At 45.2% G+C, this 16,961-nt stretch overlaps 1 protein-coding gene across 1 annotated transcript in view; it reads right to left on the reverse strand.

Annotated features, from left to right (window-relative positions):
* The window catches only part of ACSBG2 (acyl-CoA synthetase bubblegum family member 2), a 57,408-nt gene that overhangs the window by 12,461 nt on the left and 27,986 nt on the right, over window positions 1-16,961 (reverse strand). Inside the window, exons 2-7 of the mRNA XM_036120682.2 lie at window positions 14,934-15,034; window positions 10,869-11,098; window positions 7,078-7,166; window positions 6,118-6,238; window positions 3,796-3,879; window positions 1,228-1,377 (exon numbers count right to left, since the gene is read on the reverse strand). Of these exons, the coding sequence (XP_035976575.1) occupies window positions 1,228-1,377; window positions 3,796-3,879; window positions 6,118-6,238; window positions 7,078-7,166; window positions 10,869-11,098; window positions 14,934-14,988 (729 nt within the window). The 5' untranslated portion in view covers window positions 14,989-15,034. The remainder of the gene's footprint in view (window positions 1-1,227; window positions 1,378-3,795; window positions 3,880-6,117; window positions 6,239-7,077; window positions 7,167-10,868; window positions 11,099-14,933; window positions 15,035-16,961) is intronic.

Consider the following 16,961-nt stretch of genomic DNA (forward strand, 5'->3'; position numbering starts at 1 on the left):
CTTTAAAAATGTGCACTGTGAGGGGCGCCCAGGGGCCTCAGCCGGTTACGCGTCCGACTCTCGGTTTCGGCTCAGGTCATGATCTCATGGGTCATGGGATCGAGCCCCGCGTCGGGCTCCACGCTCAGCGGGGAGTCTGCTTGAGATTCGCTCACCCTCTGCCCCTCCCCCCACTCTCTCAAATGAATCAGTACATCTTTTAAGAAAGAATGTGTGCTGTGAAGCCAGCCTGCCTGCGTAGGTTCAGTCTCCAGCACGTTGCTCTCTCTGTGAGCTGGGCCAAGTTATAGAACCTCTCTGGACTCCAGTTTTTCCACCTGTAAAAGGAGCCTGGTAGAATCGGGAGGCTTGCCGTGAGGGTTTACTAAGTGTAAAGCTCTTGGAACAGTGCCTGGCATGTACTGAGCTGTGACTGTCTCTCCTGCTCTTTTTTTTGTTTTTAACAGCTTTATTGAGGTGTAACTGACATACAGAGAGTTTGACACCCCCTGACATTTGTCTCCACCAGTGAAACCATCACCAGCCTCCAGATAGTGAACATGATGTCACCCCTCTGTCATGCCTCCCTTTGCCACCCTCCCCCCACCCAGGCAGCTCCGGGTCTGCTTTCTGTCCCTACGGATAAGTTTGCATTTTTTAGAGTTTTATAGAAATGGGATCTTTTAGGATCTGTTCCCTTATTTTTCTATAACAGTGGTCTAAAGTACTATCACCTATGGACTCCATCCAAACATATATATGTCTTTCCCAGACATGCAGCCCTTCTTGAGTAACCAAAACATCAATTTCTGCTTTACTTCCAAAACACAGAATGTGTATTCTGCTCTTTCACCTGCTTGTTTTATTATTGAACACTGTTCTGTGCTCTCTACAAATATATTAACTCTTTATTTTCAAAGCAGCCCAGGGGCAGGGACTGTCCCATTTTACAGATGTGCAAATGGAGGCTTGGAGAGGTTAGGTGTCTGGCCCAAGAACACAAGGCAGGATTTGAACACAGGTCTGCTCTCAAGTCCCTAATCTCCGCCCCTGCACTGTGCTGCCCTCTTGGAAGTTTTTGCATGACTCTCCGTGCTTTGCTGGCTAGGGAGCCATGGTGTGCCAGACCCCTGAACGCCACCCTGCCCACTGTGGGTCACGAATAGAAAGAGCCGGAGGGCCACTGGCCCATGTGCAGGGACTCTGGGTGCTGCGAGGTTCATCACCATGGGCAGAGACAGCACTTACGTTGTCATGGCTAAGCATTACTCCCTTGGGATTGCCTAAGGTCCCAGAAGTGTAGATGATCATAGCGCACTGATTAGCCCTCTGGCTTTCCATGATCTCGTCCAGCTGGGAATCGGGGATGCTGTTGCCAAGTTCCATGAAATCATTCCACTGTGGAAAGAAAAGACAGGCAGAGGATGGGGACTCGGGAAGTGAGGGTAAGCCTCAACACGCCAGCAGTCCCCTTCCCTAGTCAGGTCTTGCACCATCAGCTTCTCTAAAGCATGATTGCCAGCAAGAGGGAAGGCTTAGGGTCACCAGTCCTGATACCTCTTACAAAAGCCCTAAGATGTTTGCTTCTCTTCCTTCACTTCCTGGCAGGCTACTGGGTCTGGACATGTGACCGCAGCTGGTCCAGTCATAGTGAAGGTCAGGGCTTTTGCTAGAAGTGCTGGGACTGGAATGAGTCATCTGGACATGAATGAGTCAAGATGTAGCCCCACGAGTTGCCTGAGGTCACACAGCAAGTAAACAGGAACTAGCAGTCTAAACCAATATGGTCACACTCCGAAGCCTGTGCTCTTATCGACCTTCCAATACGACGCCTCAAAAGGAACTGTTGGGTTGTATGAACTGAGAATCACACAGGACCTGCAAAAATTCTACCACTGAGCCCCCAGCAAGTCTCTGGATGAGGGCAATGCCCTGAATTCAAGATGGAGGGCACGCAGCATCCTCCAGAAGTGGAACCAGGGTGATGCTGGCCCTGTGACATCAGGTCATGTCCGAGGGCATTTCTGGTTGGTTCAGCAGGGAAGGTGTTGCTGGCATCTAGTGGGTGGAGGCCAGGGGCGCCGCTCGGCATCCTGCAATGCACGTGACGGCCCCACAACAAAGAATTATCCACCCCAAATGTCCATAGCAATGAGGTTGAGAAATCCTACTCTAAGTAGTGTTGCTAACAAAGGAGTTCTTTTGAGGTATCCAAAAGACTTCGAAAAAGTCTTTGATTCTGATCAGTTTTCTTCCTTAATTATTCATCATCCTGGTCTTAATATTTGAGTGTTTTCTGGCAGGTACGAAAGCTGTCAAGGGTTTTGGTCGGCCAGAAAGGATCATGGGCACCTTTTGTCCCACCTGCATGGAGGGCAAACCAAATAAACTCTGTGACATTGTGGGACTTCTGATTTGAGTCATAGGTTTGAGGGTCTCATCTCATGGACATTAATAGGAGCTTGTCCTTGTCCCTCACAAGCCTCCTTCCCTGGCTTCTGTGAGTTAATGCAGTGTATCCTTACACACAGAACCCCTACTCTGGCTAAAGTGGGTGTCTGTTGCTTGTACCGAAACATTTCCTGACTAAAACACCCTGAGGCAGGGGCGCCTGGGCGGCTCAGTTGGTTAAGCGTCTGCCTTCGGCTCAGGTCATAATCCCAGGGTCCTGGGATCGAGCCCCACATTGGGCTCCCTGCTCAGTGGGGAGCCTGCTTCCCCCTCTTGTGTGCGCTCTCTCTCTCAAGTAAATAAATAAAAAATCTTTAAAAAATAAAAAATAGAACACCCTGAGGCAGAGTGCCTATTCAAAACATGATTGTGACAGCATTTACGGTGTCACACACTCTTCAGTGGCCTTGCCCATCCCTCAGTAAGAGGCGGTCTAGGTCCCCACCCCAGACCCCCCATTTCCTAGCAGAGCTTTCGGTCAGCCTTGATGGGCACAGTATGTCGGAAGCGATGGTGTGTGATTTCCAAGAGTAGCTTGTTAAAGGCAAGACACCTTCCACCTGGCCTCTCTTTCTCTCTCTCTTGATGTTCTCTGTAGAGATCTGAGCCAGGAGTAAGTCCAGAGACCTCGAGGTCGCCATGCTGGAGAGGCCACAAAGAGGGAGGGACAGGAGGAGCCCCAGCCGCAGGGTCCGGACCAAAGTGAGGACTAGGGACTTAGCTTCCGGTGCAAAATTCAAGGAAATGCAAACAACAAGATAAAACAAAAGGACAACAAACCTTTGGCAATCAAGAGAAAAAATATTTTAATGCAATATATTTTAAGTCACTAACCACGCCAAAAAAAAAAATCTATGATGAATGAAATATCAAAAAAATTTTTTTTTGAAATATCAAAAATTTAAATAAAGACAGGCTCTACCAGGGCAGCTGGTCCGAGCCATGGCAGAAATGCTCAGCCCCGTATTCATATTTGTTCATATTAAACAATGGTTCATGGTTTTAGTGACACTGTTATTGATGACATGGCACATATTAAAGCCAAAGGAAAATTATAACAAATTCTGGTTTGGATATCAAGTAAATATTGAAACCTAATGCTGTGGGTTTTCACACACCTAATTTTCAGTGATGTAGTATTTTTTCAGTTGCCTTAATGTTCTAAAAAAAAAAAATGATTGTTGTTGTCTTAGGCCACCAATTTTGGGGGAGATTTGTTTCACAGCAATAAATAACCAGAACAGACATCTTCCCATAAATCAGACCCTTCGCGTCAGGAAGAAAAAGGAAGGCCCTAAAGGCCCCATCTGCCTGCCTTGTGGGGACCACCTTCCCCTTGACTCAGTGGCCCCCTCCCACACTTACAGAGTACAGGTTATTATTGCTCTCCTTCATTGGCAGCTTGTACTGGATGATCACCTTTAGGGTCTCCATTCTGCTCTGCGGAATCTGAAAGAAAGTTCCATGTGGGCCTCATGGCCCTGGGAGAGACTGAGGGTGGATGCCCTTCCTAAGCAATCTCCTACAGTGACCCCAGCCTCTTTTCTTATCCCCTCCCCAGCCCATACAACACTGTTCTTTGTCCTGACTGACAGGACACAACCTGATTTTAGGATGGGGTTCCTTGTGCTCCGTATCAGTAGCCTCCAACACTTCAAGGCCTATGAAGACAACAGCCTCCTGAGTCTTGCTACCCTCACAGAGTCGTGGTTGTTGGTCCATGAACCCGCCCCTTGCACTGTGCACCCAGGATCCAGCTAACCTCCTAGCTAGAGTTAGGCAACAAAAATCCTCTGTGAAGGTGACTGGAACCTGGACAAGTTCAGGACTTTCTACCTATACTGAGGCCTCTAAGGTTCAGTTGACCACACCTGCAGGATTCTTGTACCCTGTTGATGCAAAGGAAGGGGGTGCCTCTACAACATGTCTAGCCAATCCAATGACAAAGTCACTTCCAACATCCGGTATGGTAATTATAATTATAACCAAGTCTCCAGCGTGGATTGAGAGAAGAGGACAGAAGCTCTAGTAATATTTGGACAGGAGGTTTCTAGAGAGAGAGGGAACCGACATCCAGAAGGCTTGGAGCAGACAATGGCCAGGGATGTTTGAGGAATATATCAAGTCTCGGATGGCTAGGATGAGGATGGAAGGAGAGGATTAGGGACGGAGGCAGGAAAGGATGGTGAGGGCCAGGTCGGCCACACCTTGGAGGCAGTGGCGAGGAGTCTGGAGTTTATTCTAAGGAGGCAGGGAATCACTGAAGAGTGGAGGGCTGTAAGCCATGGGTATTGCCTAGAATAAAAGGTTTCCAAGCGGAACTAAATATCCAGTTTGGGAGGAGCGTGTCAGAAGCCTGGCTTTGAATCTTGCATACAAAGTGTATGCGGTATTTTCCAATGGTGGAAAAACCCAAATTGTAAGCCACTATTTGGCAAAAAGGACCCACTCTTCACCCACCACCCATCCCACAGTTTGTTCTCCTATGAACAGAAAAAATAGGGGATGACATGAGTATGGGGGACCGTAGAGGCTTCACTTAAGAAAGCAATTTCAGAAAGCTCAAGGCTGGAGGGAGAAGTCTCTTCCTCCTGAACCAGGACAGGAATTAGGTGTCCAAGTAGGCTTGGTGGCAGAGTGTTCTATTTCATTGAGTCTAGCTGGATTTCACGAGTCTGGAAAGTCTACCCTAACTTCAGAGATATTAAAATGTTGGAAAACATGACCAATGATGATTGGAGGATGCCATTGACAGCAATACACATCTCAACTCCAGAGACATTAAAAAGTAGAGAAGTGTGTAATTCAGAAATACGATATTGATGCAACAGCCACAGGGCCCTTGGGCTGCGTGGTGAATCTGGCCACCTAGGCTCACCCTCCTGAGGACTCCTCTCCCCATGGGATCCTCCTGCCAAAAGCTGGGTCAGGAAATTGCAGCTCATTCAAACACTAGTAACTGAAAAACTTTCTACAACATCCATACGAAGATACTACAAGAAAAAAAAGGGAGTAAGAAGGGAGCCAAATTTTGTACGTAAAGAAAAGTCACCACAAAGCAAAGGAAGATTGCCACCCAACATTCCAACATAAGATTTAAAACATAACAAAGTAAACACAGCTGAAAAGGAAGAACACAAAGCAAACATACAAGCACTGAGGGAAGAGAGAGCCATACCAGAAAGAGGTGAAACAGGAAGTAGTAGAACTTAGGAAAGAAATAGAAGAGAAAGCCAGAAGCATTTCAGAAATGATGACAGTTATTTTAAAAATGACAATTATAAGGGGGTGTAAGCCTCAAAATAATTACATTTCTAAAAGAAAATAAACAGTGGGCTGTATATAAAATAATACATAAACACATTTTAAAAATAGAAGCTTACATGCTGGGCAGGGAGCCTACTTAAAAAAATTTAGAAAATAAATAAAGAGCATTTAAAAAAAAATAGAAGCTTAGGAGGAAATGAACTTAATACAAATTGGAAATTAGATCCCTGCCACTCCGCCCTGCTCCCCCTAGTTATACCAAAGTAGCCGTGGAGGACAGACACTTACTGAACCCAAGAATGGGGCCAGCCCCACCACCCCACCTATCATTAGCATCCACCTGGGAGCAACAGGACAGGTAGTCAGAGCCCTGCAATCCCCCTGGGTGACTGGTGGGCAGTGTTTAGGTTTGGGCTTTACCGAAAGGATTTTCTTTAACTGTAGGTCATTCTCAACCAGCAGGACGTTCACTTTGGCATGAGTAATGACGTACTGACAAGCCTCCGCAGAGTTGGTGGCATAAATACCAACACAAAGACCCCTGGGAAAAGAAAACACATGTGCGTGTGCATGTGCACACACACCCACATCTTAAGGTGGGAATGTCCTGGAAGGTGGGGGAAGGGGAAAGCTCTATAGACAAGTTCTGAGTTTGCAGCCTTGGTACCAGCTTCCCTCCCTCCACAACTTAACCATGATGAAATGAAGCAACAAAATAAGCGTGATGAAAGCAGCAAGTCCTATAATGTCATTGTGATGGCCGATCACAGAGCCCTCACAGCATCCCATTTTAAAGATGAGGAAAGTGAGCCTCAGGGCAGTGAAGTCACTTGTTCAGGGTCCCACGGCAATAGATGCTAGAGGTGGGATTTGGACCCCCACTCAGACCTGTTCCCTTCATTTTGCTGCCTTTTGTTCTTGCCTTTAACCATTCTGTTTTTCAAATTTGCATTTCCCTGATGGTTAATGACGTCCAGCATCTCCTCTAGCGCTTGTTGGCTACTTCCCTTTGTGAGCTTTCTGTTCAAGTCATTTGCTTATTTAAAATCTTTCTTTTTTTTCTTTAAAGATTTTTTAAAGTAATCTCTATGCCCAACATGGGGCTCAAACTCATGACCCTCTGATCAAGAGTCACATGCTCTACTGACAGCCAGCCAGCTGCCCCTCCTTTTGTCTTTTTATTACTCAGTTATAGAAGCACCTTATATACCTGAGATGCTAGTCCTTTGTCAGATTGGTTGGTTGGTGTGTCTGTCTTGCCTTCTAACCTGGGGTTGCACCCGAAATCCCCGATCACATCACAGTCAGAGCCAGCCCAGGGCTGCTAGCCCAGAGTAGCAGCTTGCCCACATTTAGAGTCAACCAAGCCCACAGTCTTACCCTGCTAAGATGGAACCAAGAGAAGCAATAAACCACTCAATGGAGTTAAACCCCAGGATGCCAACTCCGTGGAAACGCTGCAGGCCCAGCTGGGAAGGCAAAAACAAACAGAAAGCAGAAATACAAAGACGTTTTATTTCTGGGTGGGAATCTGCTCACTGGGATGTGTGAAAGCAGACTCCAAAGCCCGTGAGGTCACATTGGGAAAAGCCAGTGTTGAACCTAAAATTGGGGGTGTGATATTTTTGTGACTGTTGGGAGGCTGGTTTGCCTCCCTCTACACAACGTACCATTTATTTTTTCTTGTTTATATGTATTTTATTTTTTATTGTGGTAAACTATACATAGCAATTTTTAGTGCACAGCTCAGTGACATGAAGCACACTCACACTGTTGTGCAATCGTCACCACCATCTATCTACAGAACTTTCCATCTCCCCAAACTGAGACCCTGCCCCCATGAAGCACGGACTCCCCACCCCCTGACCCAGCCCTGGCTCCCACCATCTCCTCTCTGTCTCTGTGGACGGGACTCCTCTGGGGACATCCTGGGAGTGGGGTCCTGCAGGATATGTCCTTCTGGGTCTAGCTCCTCTCACTGAGCAGAGTGTCCTCAAGGTCCATCCACATTGTGGCAGGTGTCAGAATGTCCTTCCATTGTTAGACCGAATAATAATTTGTTGTATGGATGGACCACACTGTGTCTTATCCATTCATCCACCAGTGGACATTTGGTTGCCTCCACATTTTGACTGTTGTTAATAATGCTGCTGTGAACATTGTGTACAAGTATCTATTTGAGTCCTTGCTTTGAATTTTTTTTGGGAATTTTTGGGTCATATGGTAATTCTGTGTTTAATCTTTGGAGAAACCACCACACTGTCTTCCATAATGGCTGCACCATTCTACATTCCCACCAGCAATGCACAAGGACCCTGGTTTCTTCATATCCTCACTGATACTTATTATTTTGTTCTTTTTTTTTTTTTTTAAGATAATGGCCATCTTAATAGGTGTGAATTTATTTTTATTTGTAATAACAAAAGTACTCCAAGAGTGAAAGCCTGAAGTGGTGATAAATTGCACTTTTAAAGGTGTAGCCTTGGGGCAACTGGGTGGCTCAGTGGGTTAAGCATCTGCCTTTGGCTCAGGTCATGATCCCAGGGTTCTGAGATCGAGCCCCACGTCAGACTGCCTGCTCCACAGGGAGCGTACTTCTCCCTCTCCCTCTGCCTGCTGCTCTCCCTGCTTGTGCTCTCTCTGTGTCAAATAAATAAATCTTTAAAAATAAATAAATAAAGGTGTAGCCTTGATCTGAATGTACTTGAGGATGAACCAGGAAACCCAGACATGAAGGTGATCCTCCTTGGGGGAAGCCCAGGTTTTGACACACCCCAGATTTTAGGCTCAATGCTGGCTTTTCCCAATGTGACTACATGGAGTTTTGGGAAACTCTAACTTTGTTGGCTCTTTTAGTCATATGGGGCAAGGCTGGCAATGACCCACTGTTCTTGGGGAAAATGTAAGCATTTGGAAGATATTCAGAACACGATAACAAGTATTATGGCTTAGTAACAAACAGGCTATCTTCTTTGCAGGTAGACAGTCTCTATTAATATGTAGATAAATGGATTTATTACTGTTTAGATCCTTGAGGATTAGAAGAGCAGGGATCTTTGAATCCCCAGATCTAAGGACATAGCCAAAGAGGATCATCTCTCAGGAGAGGTGAACTAATCACAGCACTGTAGTGGGGCAGACAAGCAGAAACTCAGTCCTAGCAGTTCTGATGACAGTTCTCATCGTCTCTCGGTGAAGACACATGGGTGTCAGGGGGAGAGGAGAGAGGAACTCAGGTCTGGGTCAAAATGTGACAGCATTTCCTATATATCAAAACCACCAGGTATTCCCTTTTATAATAGGAGATACCTATCATATTCATTATCTATTGCTGCATAACATAGCACCACAAACTTAACAGCTTAAAACAACACACATTTATTATTGCAGTTTCCATAGGTCAGGAGTCTGGGGACAGCTTAACTGGGTCCTCTGCTTAGGATCTCCTGAATCTGCAGTTAAGATATCTGCAGGGACTGTGGTCTCCTCCGAAGCTTGAGGATCTTCTCCCACACTTTTGTGTGGGATTGTTTGGATTATTCATTTCCTTGTGGTTTAAATGGCTGAGGTCCTGTTTTCTTCCTAGCTGTCAGCTGAGGACTGCTTTCCTGGAGGTGGTCTGTTGTGCCCTGCCACATAGCCCTGTCCACCACATGGCAATGTGCTTACTCAATGCCAGCAGAAAAATCTTTCTTTTAATGGTTTTCCTGATTGGGTCAGGCCCACCAGAGTATTTGCTGTTTTGATGAACTCAAAGTCAGCTGATCAGGGAACTTAATTTCATCTGCAAAATCTCTTCACCTTTGCCACCACAGGAGGAAAATCCCATCATAGTCACAAGTCCTGCCCATACTCAAAGGGGGGACTCTGTCTATACAGTGTGAATATACCAGGGGTTGGGAATCTGGGGGGGGGGGTCATTGTAGAATTCTGCCTAACATGCCTATCAAAGTAGACAATATGAACATTTTTTATAATATGATGTTGGCAAGAATAATAGGTAAGCAGATTCTCTCACACACTGTGGGCATATAGAGGCACTATTTCTATAAGAATTCATTGTTCAAAGAAGGTTCTCTGTGGCTCCGTATATGGTAGCAAAGCCTGGAAACACCATCAGTACCCACCAGTAGGGGGCTGGTTATGCCAATATTGTTACATATATATTTGCAGTCACTGAAAAGAGTTTGGATTTGTTTTTAGTGAATCAATGTGGAAGGATCTCAGAGTATGGCAGCCAGCCTCCAAGATGGTCCCCAATGATTCTCACCTCTTGGGGTTTGTGTTCCTGTATAATCCCCTCCCACATTGTGTCAAGGCTGGTCTGTGTAACCAGTAGACTATGGAAGAAGGGATAGTATGTCACCACTGAGATTGAGTTATGGAAGCTATCAGAAGATATGGTTCCCATTTTGTTCATGGTCTTTTTGGATCACTCATTCTGGGCTGCCATAGTCTGAGGACACTCAGCCCAATGGAGAAGGCCAGGGAACAAGGAACCAAGGCCTCCTGCCAATAGTGAGCCATGTAAGGAAGCTTACAAGTGGACCCTCTGGCCCTAGTCAAGCCTTCAGATGGACAGCTTGACTACAGCCTCGTGAGAGACCCTGCAACTAAATTTTGGAGTAATTTGTTATGCAGCAGTAGCTAACTAACACATAGAGATTTTAAAAAGCAAGATGTGGGGCGCCTGGGTGGCTCAGTTAGTTAAGCATCTAACTTCGGCTCAGGTCATGATCTCTGGGTCCTGGGATCAAGCCCTGAGTTGAGCTCCGTGCTCAGCAGGGAGTCTGCTTGTCCCTCTGCCCCTCCCCCTGCTTGTGTTCTCTCTCTCTCTTTCTCAAATAAATAAGTAAAATCTTAAAAAAAAAAAAAAAAGGCAAAAAAATAGCAAGATGCAGAATCATGGGTAGAGTAGGCTACCGTGTATGTAAAAATTTGCATGTAGAGAAATTTAATAATATATACACACAATTTATTCCCCAAAAGGATTTACAAAACACTGGCAACATGGCTGCCTCCATAAGGGAAGGGGTCAAGGATTAAAGGGAAAATTCTCACCGGTTAACCTTCATATCTTATGGTGTCTCGTGCATTTTATACCATAGGTATGTGTATGTAGAATGAATGATTGACTAAGTAATGAATGAATGAATGAACAACTCATTTACCTTGATCATGGCTCTTGCAGCCTTCCGACAAGCCTCATAGTACTGGTTGAAATTCAGAACTTCCCACTGCTCACTGTTCTTTGTTGCAAGGGCTGGATATGTCCCAAATCGGTTGACTGACTCCCGAAAAAATTCAGGGATGGTTACTGGGGTCTCATGGCCTGGCCCATGTTTTGATAGTCTCAGAAGGACTTCTCCATCTCGATGAATGGTCCACAGTCCAGGAGTAACTGCAAACAGCCACCAGAGTTTGTGGCAAATGTCTTTATTAACTTTGGGGGAGGAGTGTCCGCTTTGGGCTTGAATGGCTGAGGTTGAATTAATCCCACTCGTCGGGTAAAGTCACATGGCCAACACCAGCCCATTCATGCTTTCTCTTTCTTACTTTTCCTTACCCCCCCCCAAAAAATTTACTATGAAAAATTTCACACATACAAGAAACTTGAACGGCCCGTATAGCCAACATCCTCTGACTCACCACGTGGTTTCCACAGCGCTAGCATTTGCTCCATTTGCTTTATCACATCTCTGTCCAGCCAGCTCTCTACATCCATCCATCACTCCATCTATTTCAAAGTAAGCTGTGGCTATCCATCCATTTCACCCTTAAACACTTTAGCATGTGAATCATTAACTAGAGTTCCATATTACTTACAGATTTTTTTAAAGGTAAAATTTACATGCAGCAGACTACATATGCTTTGGTCAGTGGAATGTGAGAAGTGGCTATTGTGTGTCTCTCCCAGGCGGAAGGTTTAAGAGCCAGTGTGTGACTCGCCGTACCCCATTCTCCTCACAAAAATGGTGCAAGCACATGTCAGGGAGGAACCCTAGTGCCAGATACACATAATGCAATCAAGAAACAAGCATGTGTTGTGTTAAGCTGTTGAGGTTTGGGGTTGGACGTTACAGCAGCATCACCCAGACCACCCTGGATACCACCACTTATGTGGAACTGGCAAAGGGGCTGACTCAAAACCAGTTTGTTTCCCTTCATCCCTCACCTTCTTTAAGGGTGTGAAATGGTTGACCCCTAGAAAGAAGAGAAGAGGGTTTCCTCTGGAGAGAGCTGGTGTGCAGTGTGTTGCTCATCACCCCCCAACCATGGGCCAAGTGAGAGAAGATTCTGGAAACCCTCTTGGGGAACCCAGGATGTGAATCTTGACTTTGTTGGACTGAAACTTATCCACTGGAGAGGTGATGGCTGGAAATGGCCGAGTAGACAGCAGGGTTGGGAGAACACTGCACGTCTACCTGCTGTGGGACACGGATTTTTCCCTGTGACTGACATGGACCTCAGGGAGGGGCTCCTAAAGGCTTTTGCCTGGAAGCCAGTAGAAAGAACCTGGAGATCTGTGTTCAGAGGCAGACACTGAGGAAAGTCACCAGTGGGCGCTGAGAAAAGAGCATGAACTATGTATTAGTCAGCTAGGGCTGCCGTGACAAAGTTCCCCAGACTGAGTGGCCAGAACAACAGAAATCTATTCTCTCAGTTCTGGAGATGATAAGTTTGAGATCAAGGTGTGGGCAGAGTTGGCCCCTTCGGAGGCCATGATGGAGAATGGGTTCCATGTGTCTCTCCTAGTTCCTGGTGATTTGCTGGCCATCTTTGGAGTTCCTTGGCTTACAGAAGCATCACCCCAGTCTCTGCCCTCAGCTTCACGTGGCGTTCCCCCTGTGTGTCTCTCTGTGTCCAACTCGCCCCTTTTCATATGGACACCAGTCATATTGGGTTAGGACCCATGCGAATGACCACGTCTGCAATGAGCCCTCTTTCCAAATAAGTCACATCCTGAGGTGCTCATGTTGGGGCGTGTCTTCGTTCATGTGACTCTGCTCTAGCACAAGACAAGACATGTATAAATAACAGACACCTTTTTCTCATAGTTGTGGGGGCTGGAAGTCCCAAGATCAAGGCACTAGCAGATTCAGTGTCTGGTGAGAACCTGCTTTCTGGTTCATAGTGGCTTCTCACTGCGTCCTCACTTGGCAGAAGGGGTGAGGGAGCTGCCTGGGGCCTCTTCTATAAGGACATTGATCCAGTTCACGTGGGCTTCACCCTCATGACCTGATCCCCTCCCAAAGGCCCCACCTTCTAACATAATCACGTTGGGGTAAGTTTTAACATGAGTTTTGGAGGGATGTAAGTTTTCAGACCATAACAGGGGGAAACAGTTCAACCCATGACAGCCTACATCAAGGCAAGGATAGTTCAGAGGTTCCCCCTCACACCCCCCCAAGGAGAATTAGCAGTAGGCGGCATGCCAACTTACAATGGGCAACAGGGGAGAACATCATGGAGGAGATGACAGAGCAGCACATCGGGCCTCCCCGCCCCCACTGCTCCAGGCATCCAGCCCGAAGCCCAGGGGAAGGGAGAAGCTTTAAATGGGACAAAAATGTGAAGGAGTGTCCCCTGCATCCTGGTTAGGGATATTTTATTGGCTATATTGGGTTGAATGATGCTCCCCCAAAATTCATGTCAGAATCTCAGAATATGACCTTATTTGGAAATAGGGCCTTGGCAGTGGAATCAGTTGAGGATCCCAAGATGAAATTCTGGATGTAGGGTTGGCCCTAAATCTAATGACTGGTGTCCTTATAGGAAGAGGAGAGAACACCAAGACACCCAGAGAAAAAGGCCATGTAATGATAGAGGCAGAGATTGCCGTGATGAGTTTGTAAACCAAGGACCACCAAGGATTGCCCAGAGCCACCAGGAGCCCAGCGAGCGTGGAACACATTGTCCATCACAGCCTCCAGGAAGAGCCAACCCAGCCAACACCTGGGTATCAGACTTCCAGCCTCCAGAAGGAGTTGCTGTTTCCACCACCCGTCCTGGGATACTTTGTTACGGCAGCCCTAGGAATCTGACCCAGTGACCAAAATGAGATTCTGAAGATTATTGTCACTTGAGAATGATTGTAGAAGCTGTCTTTCTTGCCAACATTTTATGCACTTGGAAGAGGGCAGCTATGAAAGATAATGAAGACGCTCTGTCTCGTGGTGCTCCCGGAGCTTTGTTCCAGCGGCAAAGTGGTTACAACATACAGATGAAAATCATTATCACACACCTGCACTATATGTATTTATTATATATAGATAATATAAATGTTAATATATAGTAACATTTAATTACAATATATCTGTACTATATTATATATATTCGTGTCTGTACTATAGAAATATTATATCTGCATTATATACATTTTCAATTGCATCTGCATTACATATAATTACATCTGCATTATATATATATGAGTACATCTGCTATGTTATTACATCTGCACTATATTATTACATCTGGCCTATATTACATCTGGACTATATATACATATATATATACACACAATTGCCTCTTGTATTGCATATATAATACACATATATATTGCATATATGCAATTGCATATAAAATACATATATATATATACAATTGAATCTGTACTTTATGTATATATACACAATTATACCGACTACATGTATTATATATTATTACATCGGCACTATATACATTATTACATCTGGCCTGTATTACATCTGGACTATATATATACAATTGCATCTGTACTTGATATATATACACAATTATACCCACTATATGTATTATTATATTTATATCTATACTATATATTATTACATCTGCACTATACATATTATCACATTGTATATACACACACATATATATATTTATAATTTTATCTACACTATATTTAATGGTTCCTTGGTGCTTTACCCACATGGCTGTCCTAATAGGGAGGTGTTATGATCAATGTCCTGTGGTACAAAGGATCCAAATGAGGTTTCCAAAGAGCAAGGCCCTCACCCATTGTCACAGGACTGGTCGAGCTCTGCTCAGATAGCTTGTCTGTGCGGCCTGTGCTCCCTATCTGGTGTAGGGAGGAGTCGCCTGTCCCTCCACCCCCATTTCAGGCACCTCAGCCAAAGCCAGGGGCCCAGGCAAGGAACAAGTGTGCCCTGACTCTTGGGGGGGGTGCTCCTTTATGAAAGGGCTTGGCTGAGTCCGTGCCCCTTTCTCTTTCCCATGTGCACTCTGGCACAACATACCTTTGTTTTTACTCATGTCTCCTTCAGGGTCCTTAATCTCCACTTCACGAGTCATGGGGTTTTCAGCCCTTTCAGGTCCAGAGACACCATGCTTCACAGCACTGCAAGGCACAAAGCAGGGAACTTAGCAGGACCGGCAAAGGGGCTGCAGATCTGAGGCCAACTTCCGTCCACTGGTCACATCTGCCTAAAATCCTGGGATTGATTAGTCATCCTTGTCCCAGGCCTAGGAGGGGAGGAGAGTGGTGTGTGTGCCAGATCATAGAGCAGTTGTAAGTCCAGAGGGCATTCAATCCGTGAGTTTCCAGAAGAGTCTCTTAAACGGTTGGAGTGTAGCAGCCAAGTCTATGTGTGGTCCTGTGGGTGAGGAAACATTTTGAACTCTCCCAAGGGAAAGAAACCCACGAGAGAATTCTGTTCTGGTTGGTTGCCTTAAAGATTGTATGACATGAAAACCCAAAGGACGTAAAGGAAAAACAGAAAATCTTGCTACATTAAGAAGTTTTAATTTCCCACATGGCAAAAGGATACCATAAACAATCAAAAGATTCACAACAAACTGAGAAAAAATATGGGTAACATGTCTAATAGATAAAGGCCTGATTTCCTTTATATGTGAAGAACTCCAGTGGATCAATAAGAAAAAGTCCCAGTACCCCAAAGGGGATAAATAGAAAGTTCCCAGAAAACAAATTTAAAATGACTTTCTCAGTCATGAGAGAATGCAATAGAAAATATTATGGTGTATTTCACCTGCCAGATTAAGCTCAAAAAGGCTGAAAAATATATTAGTGAAGATGTGGGGAGACAGACACTTACATACATTGTGAGCCTGATGCAGCCCCCTTGGAAGACAGTGGCCAGTGGTCAGACTTCAGATCATGTGGTCACTAACCCATCCTTGGAGGACAGTGATGATTCTGGCTGCTGCAGTCCTTGCATGCTCATTAACTGGACTCCGTTGTTTGAAGCCTTTCGTGTAGGATGGGGTCAACCACCACTCCTTACCCTTGTCTGACTTTCAGTGTGTTAATCCTTAAATCTATTAAGCAACACTCTTTTACTTTTATTTATTTTTTTAAAGATTTTATTTATATATTTGAGAGAGCATGAGAGCGAGATTGAGAGAACGAGTGGGGGGAGAGGCAGAGGGAGAAGCAGGCTCCCCACTGAGCAGGGAGCCTGACTCAGGACTCGATCCCAGGACCCTGAGATCATGACCTGAGCTGAAGGCAGCCGCTTAACCGACTGAGCCACCCAGGCGCCCCTAAGCAACATTCTTTTAAACATTTACTTAACAAAAATTAATAGTTGTTTTCCTAGACAAAATTGTGTTCCCCCAAATTCATATGTTGAGGCCCTAACCCCCCAGTATGATTGTATTTGGAGATGGAACCTTTAGGGAAGTAATTCCGGTTAAAGGAAGTCATAATAGTGGGGCCCTGATCCAATAGGATTAGTATCTTTATAAGAGGAAAGGAAACTAGCTCTTGCTCTCACTCCGCCTTGTGAAGACACGGCTGTCTGCAAGCTATGAAGAGGGCTGTCCCCAGAAACCAGCCCCACTGACACCTTGATCTTGGACTTCCAGCCTCGAGAACCGAGAGAAAATACATTTCTGCAAAGTAACCCATTCTGCAGTACTTTGTTATGGCAGCCCTAGGGAGCTAATCCAGTTGCATAAATATTTAGAAGATACTAAATCTTAAATGCCATTTAATGAACTTAGGAATTTAGCAAATCAAAATTTCTAAAGCGTTTGAACATTGGCCACATGTTTCATTAATCAGATTTCCCTAAGCATGTAATTAAAACCACAAATCCAGTATGTTATTTTGTTCCAATGCAAGATGTCTGCAGACAACATCAGCCTTAGAGGCCAGAATTGCTGGCTGACGTTTGAAAACAGTGTGTCAGTGGTTTCTGTGAAGGAAAATCGTCTTTTCTTGCTCATGACAAACCTTATACTTGATACAAGATTCAGGCAGTCCTAAATTCTAGATTTGCAGTGCATGTTCTGCAAGAACC

Source organism: Halichoerus grypus, chromosome 1 (genome assembly GCF_964656455.1).
Source record: "Halichoerus grypus chromosome 1, mHalGry1.hap1.1, whole genome shotgun sequence".
NCBI lineage: Eukaryota > Metazoa > Chordata > Mammalia > Carnivora > Phocidae > Halichoerus > Halichoerus grypus.